At 38.6% G+C, this 16,962-nt stretch overlaps 1 protein-coding gene across 3 annotated transcripts in view; it reads left to right on the top strand.

The window, feature by feature from the left end:
- Nucleotides 1-16,962, top strand: part of FBN2 (fibrillin 2) — a 119,102-nt gene that overhangs the window by 52,933 nt on the left and 49,207 nt on the right. For all 3 annotated transcript variants that reach the window (XM_064405078.1, XM_064405079.1, XM_064405080.1), the window contains exons 18-23: nucleotides 2,522-2,647; nucleotides 5,057-5,182; nucleotides 10,058-10,177; nucleotides 13,625-13,762; nucleotides 15,084-15,134; nucleotides 15,345-15,470. In XM_064405078.1, the coding sequence (XP_064261148.1) occupies nucleotides 2,522-2,647; nucleotides 5,057-5,182; nucleotides 10,058-10,177; nucleotides 13,625-13,762; nucleotides 15,084-15,134; nucleotides 15,345-15,470 (687 nt within the window). The remainder of the gene's footprint in view (nucleotides 1-2,521; nucleotides 2,648-5,056; nucleotides 5,183-10,057; nucleotides 10,178-13,624; nucleotides 13,763-15,083; nucleotides 15,135-15,344; nucleotides 15,471-16,962) is intronic.

Below are 16,962 nucleotides of genomic sequence, written 5' to 3'. Positions count from 1 at the left end.
TCCCATCATTACCTTTAGTAATAGCCTAAATAACTTCTAAAAATAGTGCTTAAGTAAAAGAAATTCTGGTTTTGTTCAGTACATCTGAACAAGTACTTACATCTTATTTGTAAGTATCTACATTTTTTTTTCCTCATTGCTTAACATGCTGTAAGCTTGAATTAGTGATGTGAAATCCGTGGAATTTATGAATTCTCTGTTCACTTTTCAGTGAATTATAGAAGGTCTATTGAGGAATCTCTAAATCTCAGAGAAATAATGTCAGCATTCAGTAATAATTTTGTACAGGCAGCATCCTACCATAATAATTTGCATGCAGCCTGGTGGAGAGGTTCATGTGTCCTTTTGGACACATGGAAAATACAATTTCTCATTAAAACATTGAAACAACTGTGCTGTCTACCAAGTGCATGACAAAGATCATTCATGTCTCAGCTGAAGTCCTCTTTTGTTCAGGTTTCTGGAGCAAACACAGGGTTCTCTTGTACAGCAGCATTGCAGCCAATTTTCATGCTTCTGCTCCTGTCACTACTTGTACACTCCTTGTGTGGCTTTTCCTTGAGATCCAGACATGTCTAGTGAGCTACAGAATTCATTTTGCTCTAAAGAAAATACGAATCTGAAGTGGCATGCCAAGTAGTATTTTCTTAGGAAGTTTTTCAGGTGTCTCATAGCACTGAGTTTTACCCAGGGGTAGCGTGTTTTTTTCCAAATGCATATATGATTAAATGTATTAAATCAGTACCTAAACTGCACTGTGATTAAAGAGGAAATGTTCTTTAAAAAAGGTGAACCCTACAAGTATAAAACAAGCCTTTCATGAAGTCACAGCTAAGCTAGCACCCTTTCTTTCCAGGGTTTGGGAAAGGAACTATTTAAAGTAATGGGCTTACCATATGAGAAGAAGGAAAATATTGGAAAACCCTCTTCTCTTCAGAGGCAAGAAGTATTAAAAGTGGTCTGTTCCTCTTCTTACAGTTCATATGAATATTTTGGAGTTTTCCAACTACAGCAGAAATTTTATATGGGACTGTAAATTCAGGGTATATAACTCATCCATCATTCTGCTCTATCTGTCTGAGAAAAAATGTAAATTTCCAGCAAGTTCTTACAGGACTGAGTATACTGTAGTTTTGACCTATACTTTACTTATGTATTAGGAAAATGTACGTGCTAGCTAGTAATTTATAACTTCTTATTACTAGATCTTACCTAGATCCCTAAACCAGAGGCACTGGGTGTACAGGCTAGGTATTCTTCATCAGGCTTTTTCTTACAAACACATAATTCCCTGTCAGTTTAGGTTGGAAAGGATACCTGGAGGTGATCCAGCCTAACCTTCTGCTCAGAGCAAGGGTGTCATCAAAGCTGAATCATTTCTCAAAGCCTTGCCTGGGGGAATTTGGAAAATCTCCAAGGATGGAGTTCCCATAATCTCTTTGGGCAGCTTCCTCCAGGGCTTAGCCACGCTCATGGTGAAGAATTGTTTTCCTGGTGTTTAATTTAAATTGCAGGTGTTGTCTCTTGCCATGTGCACCTCAGAGAGATGGCTCCATCTTGTCTGTAGTAGTCTGTTAAAATCAGGCAAGTGCTGTTAGAGGTCCCTCTGATATTCCCTCTTTTCAGCTGAGTAAATCCTGTCCCTTCAGCCTCTTCTTACACCTCAGGCACTGATGCTGCTGAGGGAATTTAGCCACACTGAGACTTGGAGCACTCTGAAGAGAAAATTTCTTAATCCTGGTGATAATTTAAACAGAGCAGAGGCATTACTGGACCTGCTGATTACCAGCACTGATGAACTAATGAGTGATGAACTAATTAGTGACGTCCAGACTGATGGCAGCCTGGACTGCACTGGTCATGCCCTGTTGGAACTCAAGCTGAGTTGAGGGGTGTGGGCAGGTGGAGGGCAAAGACAGCACCCTGAATTTCATGAGCATGAACTTCCAGTTGCTTGAGGCATCAGTAAGTGGGATTCCCTGGAAACTGCCCTCAGGAGGAGGAGCAGAACAGAGCTTTGAGGATGTTTTCCTGAGATCACAAGAGCTCTGTTCACACATGTAAGAAATCAGGCAAGGAGGGGAAAGACCAGCATGGCTGAGTAAGGATCAAACTGAAGTGTAAGGGGGACGTGCAGTGTCAGTGGAGCCAGGGAGGAATGCTGTGAGGAATAGAGGAAAGCTGCCCAGATGTGTAGGCATGGGATTGGGAGAGCTAGGGCAGTCTGGGGCTGAGTTTAGCAGGGAGTGCCAAGAGTATGACAAGCTCCTACAGGTGCACAGGAGGCTTGAGGGGTGGGCCCATGTAAAGTGGCCCAAAACTGGACGCAGTATTCCAGGTTTGGCCTTCTAGTGTCAAATAAAGGGGAATAATCACCTCTTTCAGCCTTTGGGCTGCACCTGTGCTGTGCTTGGCTCTGACTGAAAGCCCCAGCATCCCGTGAGTCAGGTGTTGCCCACACCTCTCACAGCAGCAGGTTTGTCAGCAGCTGGCAGTGCCTGGTTATCTTCTGTTGTTGCAGATATTAATGAGTGTGCTTTGGATCCTGATATTTGCTCCAATGGGATTTGTGAAAACCTGCGTGGCAGCTATCGCTGCAACTGCAACAGTGGCTACCAGCCTGATCCTGCTGGAACCAGCTGTGTGGGTAAGTTGTTTTGTTTTTTGTTATTGTGGATTAATTATTTATCATTTCATTGGTGCTCATTTGACCTGACAAAATTTAGGTGGCAAGACATCTGCTTCTTCAAGCTACAATCAAAGTGCAAAAACCTGGAATGATGCTTTTCTCAATCACTGCATAATTATTATCCTTACTGTAAATTTTGCATACTGTATGTTTTTGTATACTGTATATTTTACTTTGTTGCTGTTTGGGGTGTGTAAGCAGGAGGTAATACTGCAGGTTTCACTCTCCATCTAATTAATTTTGTTATTCATGATCATACATGAAATTCAGTGGGTTTTTTTTTTTTTTTTCTTTTGGAAATTCTTAAATCCAGAAAAAGTGTGTTACACCACAAGTGCATTGTGTAATCATGTCGCTTATGGCCTTGTAATTTTAAGGAGAAAAGCAAAGTTTGTTTAAATTAAAAAGTAATAGAAATCTTTCAGGAACCATCAGATTGTCCGAAGTCTTGTCCTTAAGTTCTGCATTTATTTTGATAAATTAATTGCTCTCTGCACTTGAAGATCTACTGACCTGTCGCTGCTCTTTGTGCTCAGAACTCCACCAGTTTTGCTGGGTAAAACCTGGTCTGTAGAGCTGCAGTATAGTTTTCATATCAAACATTCCTTCCTGGTGATGCAAAGCAAACACAAAGTAAAGAAAGTGTCTTTTCATCTGCTTGAATAAAGAAACTTTACATTGAGTTACTTCCTAAAGCCCTAAATATAACCTTCTGGCAGGAAAAGCACTGCTGCAGAAAAGTATTGGTGTTTTTATTTTTAAAATACTTCATGTAATATTCATTCTCCAAGTGGATTTTATGGGAAGGGGTTTTATTCAGCCAGTTACTCTTGGGATTAGGTAAATGCTAGTAAAATCTATGTATTTACTTAAATAAAGATAAAGCTGACTGAATGTGAGGATGTGTTTATTCTTGGGTAGAATTTTTCCATAAAAGAATTTAAGTGTGAACACTCAGATAAAAGGTTGAAAGATTATAATTAATGACACAGTTTATGGGAGGCCAGGAGATAAAAATGGTCATCAGTCAGAATGCAGACTGTATTTTTGTCAGGTCTGAATGGGTTTAAAACGTGAGCTGCATTGTTCAGTGTTTTTACAGAGCTTATCCCAACAGATTACAGTCCAAATCTGAAGTTATTTTGTGAGATTCTGGTGAAATAATACATTCATCACACTGCATAGTATGGGCCAAACGATTTCATGACAAAAAGCTCAACATTTCTCTTGAAAATGGCAGTTGACAAATTTGTCCTCCTTTCCTTGGTTGAAAACAGATTAAGTTAGTTAAGGACAGGTTAGTAAAGAGAAGCTTTTTTTTAAATTCATGACTACAAGACTTAAATCTTGGATTTATTGTCTCGGAAAATTTAGGGTTCATTTTCTGAATCCTACAGGAATAAGCACAGCTTGGAATATCTAAAGAAGTTGGGGAAACCAAAATTCACCAGATTGTAGTTATATTGCATTCTTGCTTTTCTTCTGTATTTTTAAATTTTAAAATCTCTAAAAATCTCTTTGATTTAAGATTTCAGTTGTAGTATTAGGTTTGGGAAATCAGGCAGTCAATAAAGAGGAGACAGTCTGAAGCAGGATGAAATGTCATGTTTATCCTGATTTATCCTATCAATATTCTTCTACAAACATAGGTTATTTTAACATGTGATGGGCATTGAAGGAAAAGGCTTTAAATGATATTCTTTTCTTCTTTCATAGAGTAAATAGTAGGGCAAGGAGGAAGGCACATTACTTTTTATTAGAATTATTAATTATTTTCAGTTTGTTTAAGAGGCGTGCAGGGAATTATATGGGATTTTCCTAGTCAATGTGCTTGATATTCTGGTCTTAATCATAGTTTTTTTTAAATACAGTGTTCCTCAGGAGAGGAGGTGTGTGTGTACTCTTGAGATGGCTGCCATGCATGAACCATACAGGATAGATTTTAATCCACTTCATGGGTAACAAAAACAATTTTAGCCTATAAAACAGAGTTAGAACAGTAATTAACACACTGCTGTTTTGGTGTTTAAATAAAATAAATAATTTTAAAAAAATATTTTCAAAGCAAATAGGCCTTCATGAATTTATGTGGTGTAGTCATACAAATGACAGAGATCATTGTCATTTGACCAAGGTCGTTGACAAAACTCAAATGACCATGGTCATTGCAGGAAAACATGATTATTCCTTTACGACTGTGAACTGATTATTGAGTTTGCTAGTGGAAAAAAAAAATACAAAAAAAAAAAAAAAAGAAAAAAGAAAACAAACCTTTAAGGGCAGAACAGAAATCTTTGCAGTAAAAACCTGGAAGTGAATTGGAGCTGTGAAAGTCAGGGCTGTCATTTTTGTCTCCTGTGGCTGCAGACGTTGACGAGTGCGCTGTGAACGGGCTGCTGTGTGACAACGGGCTCTGCCGGAACACCCCGGGCAGCTACAGCTGCTCCTGCCCCAGGGGTTACCTGTTCAGCTCCGAGACAGACACCTGTGAAGGTGAGGAGCCTGCACATCCTGTCAGATCTGCTGTTTTTTCTGTCACATCAAAGCCAGACGGTCCCGGGAGTGATGGCAGATACCAGAGGAAAAGAGAGAGCTGTGATGTTGCATAAATCTCCACATTTCTCTTTTAATTTCCCTGCTTTTTAGTGTGTTAGGTGTTGCTGTTGAATTTCTTTCAAAGTAATAATTTAATTTGATGTGATAATGTTTTCCTTTGCTTAGCTACATTTTTAAACTACAATACGTGCTTGCCTTTGATCATGTAGCAGGAACACCACGTCTGCCATTCAGGGAAATGCATCTGTCTTGATCACAGAAACTCCTTTTTCTTTTCTCCCTTCTTCAGTCTATGGTGATAGTTCATGCTAGATCAAATCCTGTTGTCTGTGATGCATTCCAGGACCTGGGTATTACTGCCTAGTAATACTAAAATTGCTCTTTATTTTTTCACTATAATCAAGATTGCTTTCTTATATTACTATTTAACACAGATGTTAAAGCTGCAAAAATGCCATACAGCAGAAACTAATGAGCAATTTTAGTTCTTAAAAAGCACATGGAAAACTGTACCAAAAAAGTAAAATTGGAAGCATTTGCTTATGTGCCAACTCTTAATTAGTACTAGGAGTTGTACAATTTTACTGGTCTTCTCCTTTATTTTTTGTTTAGTTTTACAGTAAATCTAAGTATTTGTAATAATTAGGAAATTTTTATAGTAAATGTTTTTGCATTTCTTTGAGTGATGGGGAAGCTGTAATTCTTTGTTGCAAAACACTTGTTATGTGAACCAGTGTAATCATCCAGATTTTTCTGAAGTAGTGGAAGATATTACTGTCCTCAGCTCCCTATTACTGATCAGTTAGAAGTTATTGGCATACAGCTAAGCAAACACATAGAAAGGAAAGTAGAAATGTTTTAAATTCTGGCAGTATAACATCATCCACATGTTCTCTACAAAACATCTTCACCCCTTCTGTGCAAAAGAAATTATATTCCTTTGTATTTTAATACATGTGGGTTTCAGAGGACACCTTGAGAAGTCAGTTCTTGCTCTTTCTGCATGTTACAAATTGGTACCACTTGTTCAGAGTGGGGCTTTTCTTATGCCAACCCTCATGGATTTACAGAGCCTTTCTATCTAAGTGCCCATCTGCCCACAGTGCTCAGGAATTTATTCTGTCTCTGTGATTAGTGTCTGTGCACTGCAAGATTTCTGCCTGTGAAAACAGAGAACTGTGTGCCCTTAATGCACATGTTTCATGAGGACTCTTCTAGACAGAGAAACAGGTGTAGTGTGGTAAGTTTAAGCATCAGGGCATAAACACTGACCTGAAGCTGGGTGGGTGAGAAGCCAGGTTGCAGAAAACCCAGCCAATCCTGCCAAAATAAAATGTATCTGCATTTTCAAACAGTAAACTTAGATTTATTTCTTAATGGTAATGATGCTATTATTATGAGTACATCTTGAATCTTGTTCTTAGATTGCTGTCTAAATTTAGCCAGTGAGGTAAAAAAAGTTGGTCAGGAGGGGTTTTATGTAAAAGTGTCTGTAAAATCTATTAAATACTGCATTTTTACTCACGTTGAGTAAGCAGTAGTAATGCTGGGCTGGCAAAAGAGAAAGAAATTATTTTCTTTCTGCCCAAATCCTGTTTCTTGTAATTCGTTTTGGAGTTGTAAGTTCACTGGTTGTAAAAACCTGCTGTAGTCAGGAGCTCTGTGTTGAGCACTGAAAATGCTCTGATGCTTATTAGTCACCAAGAAATTTTTAATTTGACTCTCATCAGCAGCTCAGAAGAAACAACAAAACTCTTGTTTTGTTTGTAGTTCAATTGAAATTTTATCAGTTTGTTGTGAGGAGTAGGAGACTTGTTTGAGGCACCAGAGTCTGTGAAAGTTGAGATTTTTATGACAAGCTCCATGGTTTAGTTTGAGTTTCCAGTGACATAACTAGTTAAATGTAAACCAGATGTGCTTTGAAGTTCATTTCCAGGAATGTACAGTGTACTGTTTCAATTTTTCTCTCTCTGACGTTTACAATGTACACTCAGTTAAGAGAAAAAAAAAATTAAAACACACCTCAGTAAATACCTTTATACAGAGCAGGTTTTATTTTACCATACAAAACAGTGTTAAAATCCATTGTTTGCTGCTTACTCTTTTAAAAATTACCGTTTAGTAGTATTATGAGAAGCTGTACGGAAACAATTTTTGGAGTTTGTTTGCATTGTGCATATGATGCTTTTTCACTTGATTCAGCAATGCACTAATGCTGAAATGCACTTAATGTCATCTTTTAATTTTATTTTTCTTTCCTGGACGGTGATTTTGGGATGTAGTCAATGCACTGTTATCAGGCTATTGCTATCCAAATTTATTTGGCTTGGGGTTTTGTTTCTTTTTTTTTTCTTCTTACTTAGCATAGTGCTAAAGTTTATCAAATGCAGAAAGGCCTAGAGCATGGCCCATGAAGCCAAGAGATCTGACTCTGCTTTTCAAAAGGTGTTGAATTTTTGCTCCTCTATCTCCACTTACTCCCTTCTTTGCTTGTAGTTTCAGGGACATTGGCTTCCAGGTGTGGCCCTCAATTAATTTTGTCAGGTTTTCATTTAAATTCTGAAAATTGGAAACAAAAAGATTTATTTTCTTAGAAGAAAATTGGTTATAACCCTACCTTGCTAAAAGCCAGGGAAAATGAAAAACAGGATTGATAACCTCATATTACCCCTGTAAGTGTGAAGCAGTTTAGCTTTCATGCATCTTCTTGAAGTGGTGATTTGGATAGTGACACCTGTCTGCTTTTCACTTTGTCGTGCACATTGGTTGTGTCTGTGCAAACCTGTGTGAGGTCAGCTGCCTGCTGTTAACACAGTGTGACACTTGACATGAAAATCACCCATTTTCAGCTTTAAGTACCTGCCCAGCTCCCTCATGGAAATGTCTCTCAAGTTGCAGCTTATTTAAAGAAGGGAGGAACACTTGTGATTGTTTGGACAGAGAATACATCACTTCAGTTTTGTTAGTTTGTCCTGTCTTTTAAATTTTTTCTCACTTTCTTTTTTAAAGCTAGACTAACTTCTGAAAGCAAGATGTCAGATGGAGAGGAAGCAAAAGCGTGTTCTTTGTCCCAGAGCATTTCTATTCAGAGGATTATTTGACATAGATACTTAAGATAACTTTTTTTTTGTGTCAGAGTGATGTATGATTTTAAGAACCACTTTGGTTTCTCTGCAAAAGCTGCAGAGAACACTCCCCACCACCTGGCACTGGTGGCTGGAGGAAGCCAGAGTGGGAAGCAACAGAGGCAGGGAGCATTCACAGGGTAATAAAAACTGCGATAATGGAGTTTAAAATATATCCACAGAGAAGACCTTGGTGCAGAGCAGATAATTGCTGGTAAGGTCTCTGGGTTGCCAGCTTGGATGCAGAGGGACTTGGAGCTTATTCTGTCAGAGCTAACAATGAGGCACATTGTCCTGACCTGATAAAGCCTCTTAGATTTTACATCCCTGCATCTGCGTGTGATTAATCTGTAAAATGGGCAATCCGCAGTTTAAAATCAGGCTTCAGAAACACAAAGCTCTGTCGTTGTTCAGAAAGCTGCTGACAGTCAAAGGCAAGTCCTGTTTGCTCTTTGTAGATAAGTCCATTAAGTAAAGGGTCTGTGAAAGCTGGCTTTTAAATTAAGTGTTTGCTTTTGGCATGAAGAGAGGCATCACAGTTTCCGAAGTTTACTGATTCTCATTTTTATCTCTTTTTTTTTTAATTAGTACATTCATATTATTGTATATATTTAAATACCTGTTGCTTCCTGTGATGCACATCTCCAGTGAAAGGAAGGCTTGATGCACCATACCAAAATAACAAATTGTATCTCTTAAAAAAGTTTAAAAAAATAGGGAGGACCTTTCAATTTGTCTTGAAAATTGTCTTAATGCCATTAATATCCCTAGTGCTTAGCTGGATACTACATTAGGTTATAATTAATCTAAATAAAGCTGTTTTAATTTATAGATATTACATTATATTCTTCAAGCACTGCTAGCAAACATAAGCAAGTACTAAATATTTTTTTACTTCAAGCTTGCCAAAGGGAACTGGTTGGATTAGAATGTATGGCTTGATTCAGGATGCATGTAAAAAAAATTAAATTGCTTGAGTTCAGAAAGAAATGGTGGATATGCATCAGCAGTTCTTCTTGGAGAGAATGTGTTTGTTTCAATCTTAAAACTGATACCACTTAAAAGAAATAATCAGCAAATAATGCTGTCTGCAGGGGTCCTATTCTTATATGTGAACTAGCTTAAAAACCTCACAGGGATAATAAACAGGATTTTGGGGCTAAAGAGAAGTACCATTTATAGTGTTCCAATTACAACTGCTATTTCTTCAGCGTTTCTATCACTAGAGAATTGCAGCCAGCATTGTGATATTTTGCTTCTGACAGGGTTTTCTTAATTCTTCTCATGGAGCCATAAACGACAGAAACAATGAGGGCTTTGTTTGTTCTCTGCGTGGTGTGGCTGGCAATGCATTTTCATTGTGTGAAAAAAGAGTTTTGTTTTCTCACAGCACAGCTGTAACTGATGCTGGAGAACTTTATGGCTCATGCTGTTGGAAATTAATTGTCCTTGTAGAAAAAGGCCATTTAATTAACACCTCTAAAATATGTGCACTTCAAAATACAGGCTACCTGTCTGTCCCTGTGTCTTTTGAATTTTTCTTGCTGGGAGGAGAGCAGGGGCAAATACTTCAGGCAGTCCTGGTCCCTCACAGTCCATAACAGCATTTAGAGAGTATAAATTACCATGGAATTCTTCCCAGAAGCACTCTTTAGTCCTAATAGTGCCTTTTGTTTCTGGATTACAGATATAAACGAATGTGAAAGCAGCCCATGTGTCAATGGTGCCTGCAGGAACAACCTTGGGTCGTTCCACTGTGAATGTTCATCTGGCAGCAAGTTGGACCCTACAGGACTGATTTGTATTGGTGGGTGTTTCCTCCTTTTATTTTCCCTTTTTATAAATATATATATATATATATATATATATATATTTATACACACACACACACACATATCCTACATATATATAAAAATGTTAATAGACTTTGAGGATTCTTGTGGAAAAAAAAGCAGAATACAGAGGATATATTGGAGTAAGCAGCAACAGTTGTCTGTAGGATGTCATTGGCATTATCTTTGAAAGCCATTCATTAATGTGTTTGCATTTTTTCCCTCGGCTTTCTAATAAAATTCAAAAGAGTTGCAGTCTTCTGTACTTTGCAGGTGTTTGTAAGTTGCCATTGTTGCATATTATTTGTGTACCATAATTGAAATTGTTGTGAGATATGTGTGGTGCTCCAACTGTATTGCAGTGTCATTAATAAGTGGGTGTCATATTAAGTGGGTGATGCTAATCTTAAATGTTACTTTTCATATGGATTTGTTTGGCATTTTTCATTCGAATTTTCTTGTTAGAATTTTCTTAAGGTGGAAAAACAAAGCAAAGACTCCATCTTGTATTTAATTATGGAATTCTTCCATCCCTTAATGTGTTTTTTAAGTGAATGTTACTTTTGTGCCTAAGCTTTCTCTTACATTTCTTTGTAGCATTACTGGCTGGTGAAGTTTATTATTGTTTTTGTAGTTTTCATGTTGTGCTAATTTCCTGATATGTCCATGCTAACGTACGCTTTTTTGTACCTCTTATTTTTAATCTTCTGTTCTTACATCCAAAGGGGCCACAAGTTCACAAAGAGCCTAATTATAACAGTGTTCTGGATTTACTTGGCAAATGGTTTTTGCTGGATTGTTTACAGTATGAGGTCCCATTTGGCCTGAATAGCTGTGACAAATAACATAAAATATAAGCAAGAAAATCAGCTGAGTAGTCAGATAAAAACTGAAGAACAGGATCCAGCTACATACTGTGAGCCTAATCATTAGTTTTTCATGCTAACAAAAACTGTCTCAGACACATGTTTTTCCACTACAAGTGTGAATATGTTAAGACAGAAGGGTCAGAATTAGAGCTGGTGCAAGACATACAGATTTTTACTGCTAGAGCCCAGTTTTTCCACCTTGGCCAAAATTTCATTGGCATTGGAATTAGGGGGGGGGCGAGCTGGATTATTGAAAATGAGTAGGGGCTGGAGATTACAGGTGACTTACTGTGTGGAAAAACTTTTAAGTGTTCTTTTCAAATTTACGCCATTTTTAAATCTCAAGCTGATTTTCCTCCATTACCCCTGTAGAGAGAAACTTTAATATATGTGTCCTATTTTTTTTTAATCAGGTTGCTTCTGTAAAGCACTGCTGTAGCAACAGATACCTCATTCCTATTAATAAATGAAGGGCTAAAATAGTACTGAGGTTTAGGATTTTTTGTGTTCTGCATAAGAATAATCAAAGTAAGGTAATTTTCGATTCTGACAATATTTTTTTTCTTTCAAATTTGCTCTCAGAACCAGAATCAGAACCACATTATTCAGCATAGATGTGAGCCATTTGTCTCTTTTCTATGAGCTTTCCTGGGCAGAGAGAGAAAAATCTATTGCTGAAGTTACAGTCATTTGCACTCAGATTTAAGCTCAAACCTTCAGCAAATGAGAGTTGTAAGTTCAGCAGTTACAATAAAAATTTTCAGCAATGGTAGTGACATGCTTTGCTTGCCCATGAGCAGCTTTTGCAATATTAAGACCGTGCTTGTGAAGGGAAAAAAATGGGAATTGTTTTTGAAGGATATTTGAAATATACAAGTGTTTCATTGCTGTTTTAGGAATTGCCCATACCTTAGGGATGCTGCCATTTGTGCTTTTTCAGGCACGCAGTTTTACATGCTTTTTACACATATTTTAGTCATGATTTTTGGAGTTCATAAAGTGCACAATAAGTAGGATGCCATCTGCCTGTAGCATGCTTATATTCTTCTTCAAGTCTTCAAAGAGATAAGAGCAACAGAAGGAATGCTTTGATGTTGGATAATAATTTTGACCAAAAATTTTTGTCTGGACAAAAGAGATGATGGAAATTAAAGGAATATCCTGAAAATGATAAGATGAGCAGACTTTGGCAGGATAGTGTGGGTGCAGCTGGTGTGAGCAAAACACCTGCTAATTTGTAGAATTTAAATAATTTCTGAGATACTGGTTTTGAATTTTCACTCCTATAAAGTGGTCAAGTAAAAGGAAGCAATGTTGAGCTCAGTATTTATGCACTTGTTCAAGTGTGGAGCTCTGTCCCACTTGTTTGAGACCAATGTTAACCTAAATAATACAACTGTTTTACACTTAGCTGTTAATGAAATTCCCTGCCCAGTTTTGGGGGCTGATTTCACTCACATTATTGGGTGAGGATTTTTTCCTGTTGCTTTAACCAAAGAAAGGTTGTGCTCCCTGTGGTACATAATTTTTTAAGATGACAACTTGATAGAAAAGTGGAAGCTGTTCAGAAGAAAATAAGTTGGAATGATACTGTCTTGAGCACGTTATTCCTGAGCATGAGGTATTGGTAATATAGTCTGGCTTTTTCCACATACAATGCATGTGAATCTTAAACCCAAATCTACTCTCCTTCCATTATTCATCAAACTAAATTTGTCTGGGTCACTTTGAACTCTTGAGTATGCTCCTACCTTTAAACCCTTCCCAGGCTGAGCTCCCATTTTAGGTCTGACCTTACAGGCTGCTTTTGCTGTGTGATCACTAATCCTTGAGACAGGATTGCCTGTCTCAATAGATGTTGCACCGTTTGAGAGTAACCTTGTTAAGGTAGGCAATTGTGAAGGTCTTGAAGGTAAGACTTACAAAGTATATACCTGATTTGAGATCTGACCCACCTTCAAAGTGTAGCTAATGCAGTAGCAGAACCAGACCCCTAAAATAATACAGAACACTCCTACCCACCATGTTTTATTTCTTTTAAAAGAAATACTTATTTCTTTTCTTGTTCTTCCTTACAGCCTTGAAAGCTTCCTTTCGAGAGAGACAAGAACACCTTGTTCTTGTCTCTCTCAAGAGAGACATTTCAGAAAGGGTTCAGGCAGTCACCTGGGAAAGGGGGTCTCACGTTGGGATCTCTGCTTTTGTATATTTTAGATTAAACAAATGAATAAACTCACTGCAGTGTCTGGAAGACCTCTGCCAGCTGTGGGACCTGGATTGTAAAATGCCTTGGGGCAGTGTGGTTTGTTGGTCGCTTCCAGTGATAGAGCTATCCCTTACATTAAAATAAAATATTTAGTTTAGATAAATAGCACTATTTATCTGAACTAAAACGTGTATGAAATGACTCTTACGGAAGTTTTTTTTTTACTTTTTAAAGAGAGCCTATGCTCCCTTGGTACTCTGCCTGCTGGTGTCATGGACATGGCATGCCAGCTCTTCTGTTCTGGCTGTGACAATTCTGTGTTGTTTTTGCCTTCTGTTCTGCTGCAGACAGCCTGAAGGGGACTTGTTGGCTTAATATCCGAGACAGCCACTGTGAAGTCAACATCAATGGTGCCACGCTGAAATCTGAGTGCTGTGCTACTTTAGGAGCAGCCTGGGGCAGCCCCTGTGAACGGTGTGAATTGGGTATGCTCCCCCATCCTGCATCTTTTGGGAGAAGGGAATAAGTATCACCAGCAGATTCTTATCATCTCTGTGTGTGAGAAAACCTCCAAACAAAAAAAAACACACCCAAAAAAACCAAAACAAAAAACACCAACTAACTGATCTAAACAAAAAACACCAAAACCAACCCCCGTCCCAAAAAACCTATGAAAAGAAGTAGTCTTCTTTTAGAAGTTGTCTATTTTATACTTGTAATCTGTGCCATCACTGATCATTCTAATAACTTTGAAGCATACCAGGAAATAACATGTGAATAAATCTCTTAATGGTTACAATATGTTCCGTCTCCACAAGGACTATGCATTGACTGGGATAAGGAGGTAAAAGACTAAAACTAAGTGAAATATCTGGCAAAATTCATTTATATGGTGCGGGCTGTTAACAGTTTTTCCCAGCTCTTTTCAAACATGTAGCTTGTGTACCATTATTGACTGCTGAAATAGTGCTGCTAATTAGATTGCAGGGCTAGTTGTGGAAGCTGGAAGCAGCAGTGCTAACTGTACTCTAGTTTATGGCAAAAAAATACTGATCCCCTTAAGGTTTGAAAAGTGCCACTGGCAGCTGAACTTGTGTGAAGATGTTTTATCCTCTCATTTTTAATTGGAAGAGTAACTGTGAGCACATATATCCCCCCCTAACAAGCAGAGTGCAAGCAGCATCCAGCAGAGCTCTTAACAGTGCAGTGCAGCAGAGATATTCCTTTGGACTTCAAGAAGCAGATGGTCAGGTTAGACTGGTAAAACTGATCAAGATCTAATCAATCTAGACAGATAATTAGCTCAGATTGGGTGTGTTTGGGCTCTGAATTTCCTGTTCTGCACCTTGTTAAATTACAGCAAGCTCTGAAATCATGATATGATGCTACATTTTACGTGCATCTCCTCAGGTAATCTTATTTCTCAGATCCATTATTTTAAGCTTTGTGGGGGGGAAAGGAAGCTGATCATTGACATCACTACAGTTTTAAATCTTCATGCCTCTTGAAGGAATTTCACCTTTTAGCTACATGTGAGTGCAGGGTCTGATCTGATTAGATGCTGATTGTTTCACTAAGGAAAGCACATGAGAAAGTGACAGTCTAGGACGAACTTCCTCAATTCCTATTCACTTAGTTTAAACAGCATGTACGAGTCAGTATTTTTATTGATTGAGGCTACAGCACTCCCCACCTTACAGAGTGAAATTATTAGTGAATTCTGAAGGTACGTGTATTTTTAAATTTTCTGCTCCTGCCTTCCTGTCACTCTAAAGCAGTAACAGTATCTTTCTGGCTTGATTCCAGACACAGCTTGCTCAAGAGGATTTGCCAGAGTGAAGGGTGTTACCTGTGAAGGTGAAGTTTTTGCTTCTTACTCCATATGGTTAGATTGGTAAAACAGTTGGCTTAAAATATCCGAAAATGTCACATTTTCCCCCCACATTTGAAAACGCGATTAAAGGGGATGTGCTGTGTTATTTCTTTCCTGCCACTTAAAATTCTCCGTGAAGCTGTAGCTCTCCCCTTGGAGCCAGCAGGTAACTGAGCTCTTTGTGTCCCCGACAGACGTGAACGAGTGCGAGGTTTTCCCGGGGGTTTGTCCCAATGGGCGGTGCATCAACAGCAGAGGCTCCTTCCACTGCGAGTGCCCCGAGGGACTGACCCTGGACGGCACGGGGCGAGTGTGTTTGGGTAAGAGCACACCCCGCTCCCACAGCTGTGTCCCACAGCTGCCCAAAATCCTTCTTCAAGGGGCTGGAAGGGAAGCGTGGTTTATTTCTGGATTATCCCAGACAGCGTGCCTGCTTAGATGTCAAATACCTGTGCCAGTTCAGAGAAGAGCTGTTAATTCCTTCGAGGAATGAGTTTGTTTTGAGGCTTGTTTTGCCCTCAGTGCAGTCAGTAGGCTGTGCTAAAGTGCTGTCCCTGTTCAGGAAGTGATGGATGGTGAGCACAAATACGCTGCTGCAAAGTAGTCTTTTTTTTTTCAGTGCACAGGCCAGTGTGTGGTTCTTTTCCTGACACTTGGGTACACAAGTACAAGATTTTGCCTGCACACTTGGTTGATTTGTCTTCTGGTTGACCTGTTTTGCTGCTAATGGGATGGACCCTTGAGTATAATAACTATAATTAACTTTTCTGGAAACCTTATTGTATTTTCCTGGTGTTACACTAAGCCTAACAACAGTCAGCTTTTTTTCAGTTTTAATCTGTATTCACTGCACTATTAAATTAATTCAGTAGCATAAATATAGGGAAGATTTTTTTTAATTTTTTTTTTCCCTTTTTTTTTTTTTTTTTTTCCTTTTTTTAACCATGAGAGCCACAAAAGGATCATTTCATAAGTCAGAATGCCTGGTACAATAAAGGAACAGATGTGTCTGTCCCATCAAATAAAAGGGTCATCTTGTAAGTGAGAACACTTGATACAGTAAAGACATACATGTGTCTGTCCTGTCACACACACAGAATCCTAAAAAGCACAGTCATGTGAGGATAAGGGTTTGTCTTGATATGGGGAGACAATAAAAGAAATTCTTGTACTTTTATGCGGCACAAGAAAGATCCAGAAATTTAACTGTAGTGCAACATCAACAACTTCAAATGGCTGAACATTGTGCAGAAATGCAGAGTCTTGAGCAGGAGCTGAGTGTTAATGTGTGCATGTGTTCTGCCAATTGACAGGGGTGATTTAAAAAACACCGACACAAATGGAAAGAATAGTGTTATTTTACTGAGAATATAAAGGCAACACAAAGGTAAAATAACTTCTTCAATAAAAGTACACACTTGGCTTTAGCAACAAGCAAAAGTAAGCAAGGTAGTGCACCTAATCATTTCTATATGAGAGAAAGGATAGTGATTGAGAAAGATCGATACATCCTCAGTTGCCTAAATAGTTTATTATCAGTCGCTGGGGAGCATCATTCACAGCGAGGACTGGGACAATCTTTCCCAACAATTGGGAAAATCCTACACGGTAGCTGGGGTGTCCAAATTCAGCCTGAAAGTGGGTCCAGCTTTTATAGGCCCAAGTCACCAAGTCGAAGCGACTTGATTATATTTTTAGCAGAGAAACTCCTGGATCTGGTGGCACACATCCCAGCCAGCAAGGGCCGGGGTTGGCCAGGCCCCAGGCCTCAGCTTGGAGGGTTTCCCCTAAAATACCCCACAAACAGGCCTC

The sequence above is a fragment of the Passer domesticus genome, chromosome Z, assembly GCF_036417665.1.
Source record: "Passer domesticus isolate bPasDom1 chromosome Z, bPasDom1.hap1, whole genome shotgun sequence".
In the NCBI taxonomy this organism is placed as follows: Eukaryota; Metazoa; Chordata; class Aves; order Passeriformes; family Passeridae; genus Passer; species Passer domesticus.
This window is presented reverse-complemented; position numbering and strand designations above follow the sequence as displayed.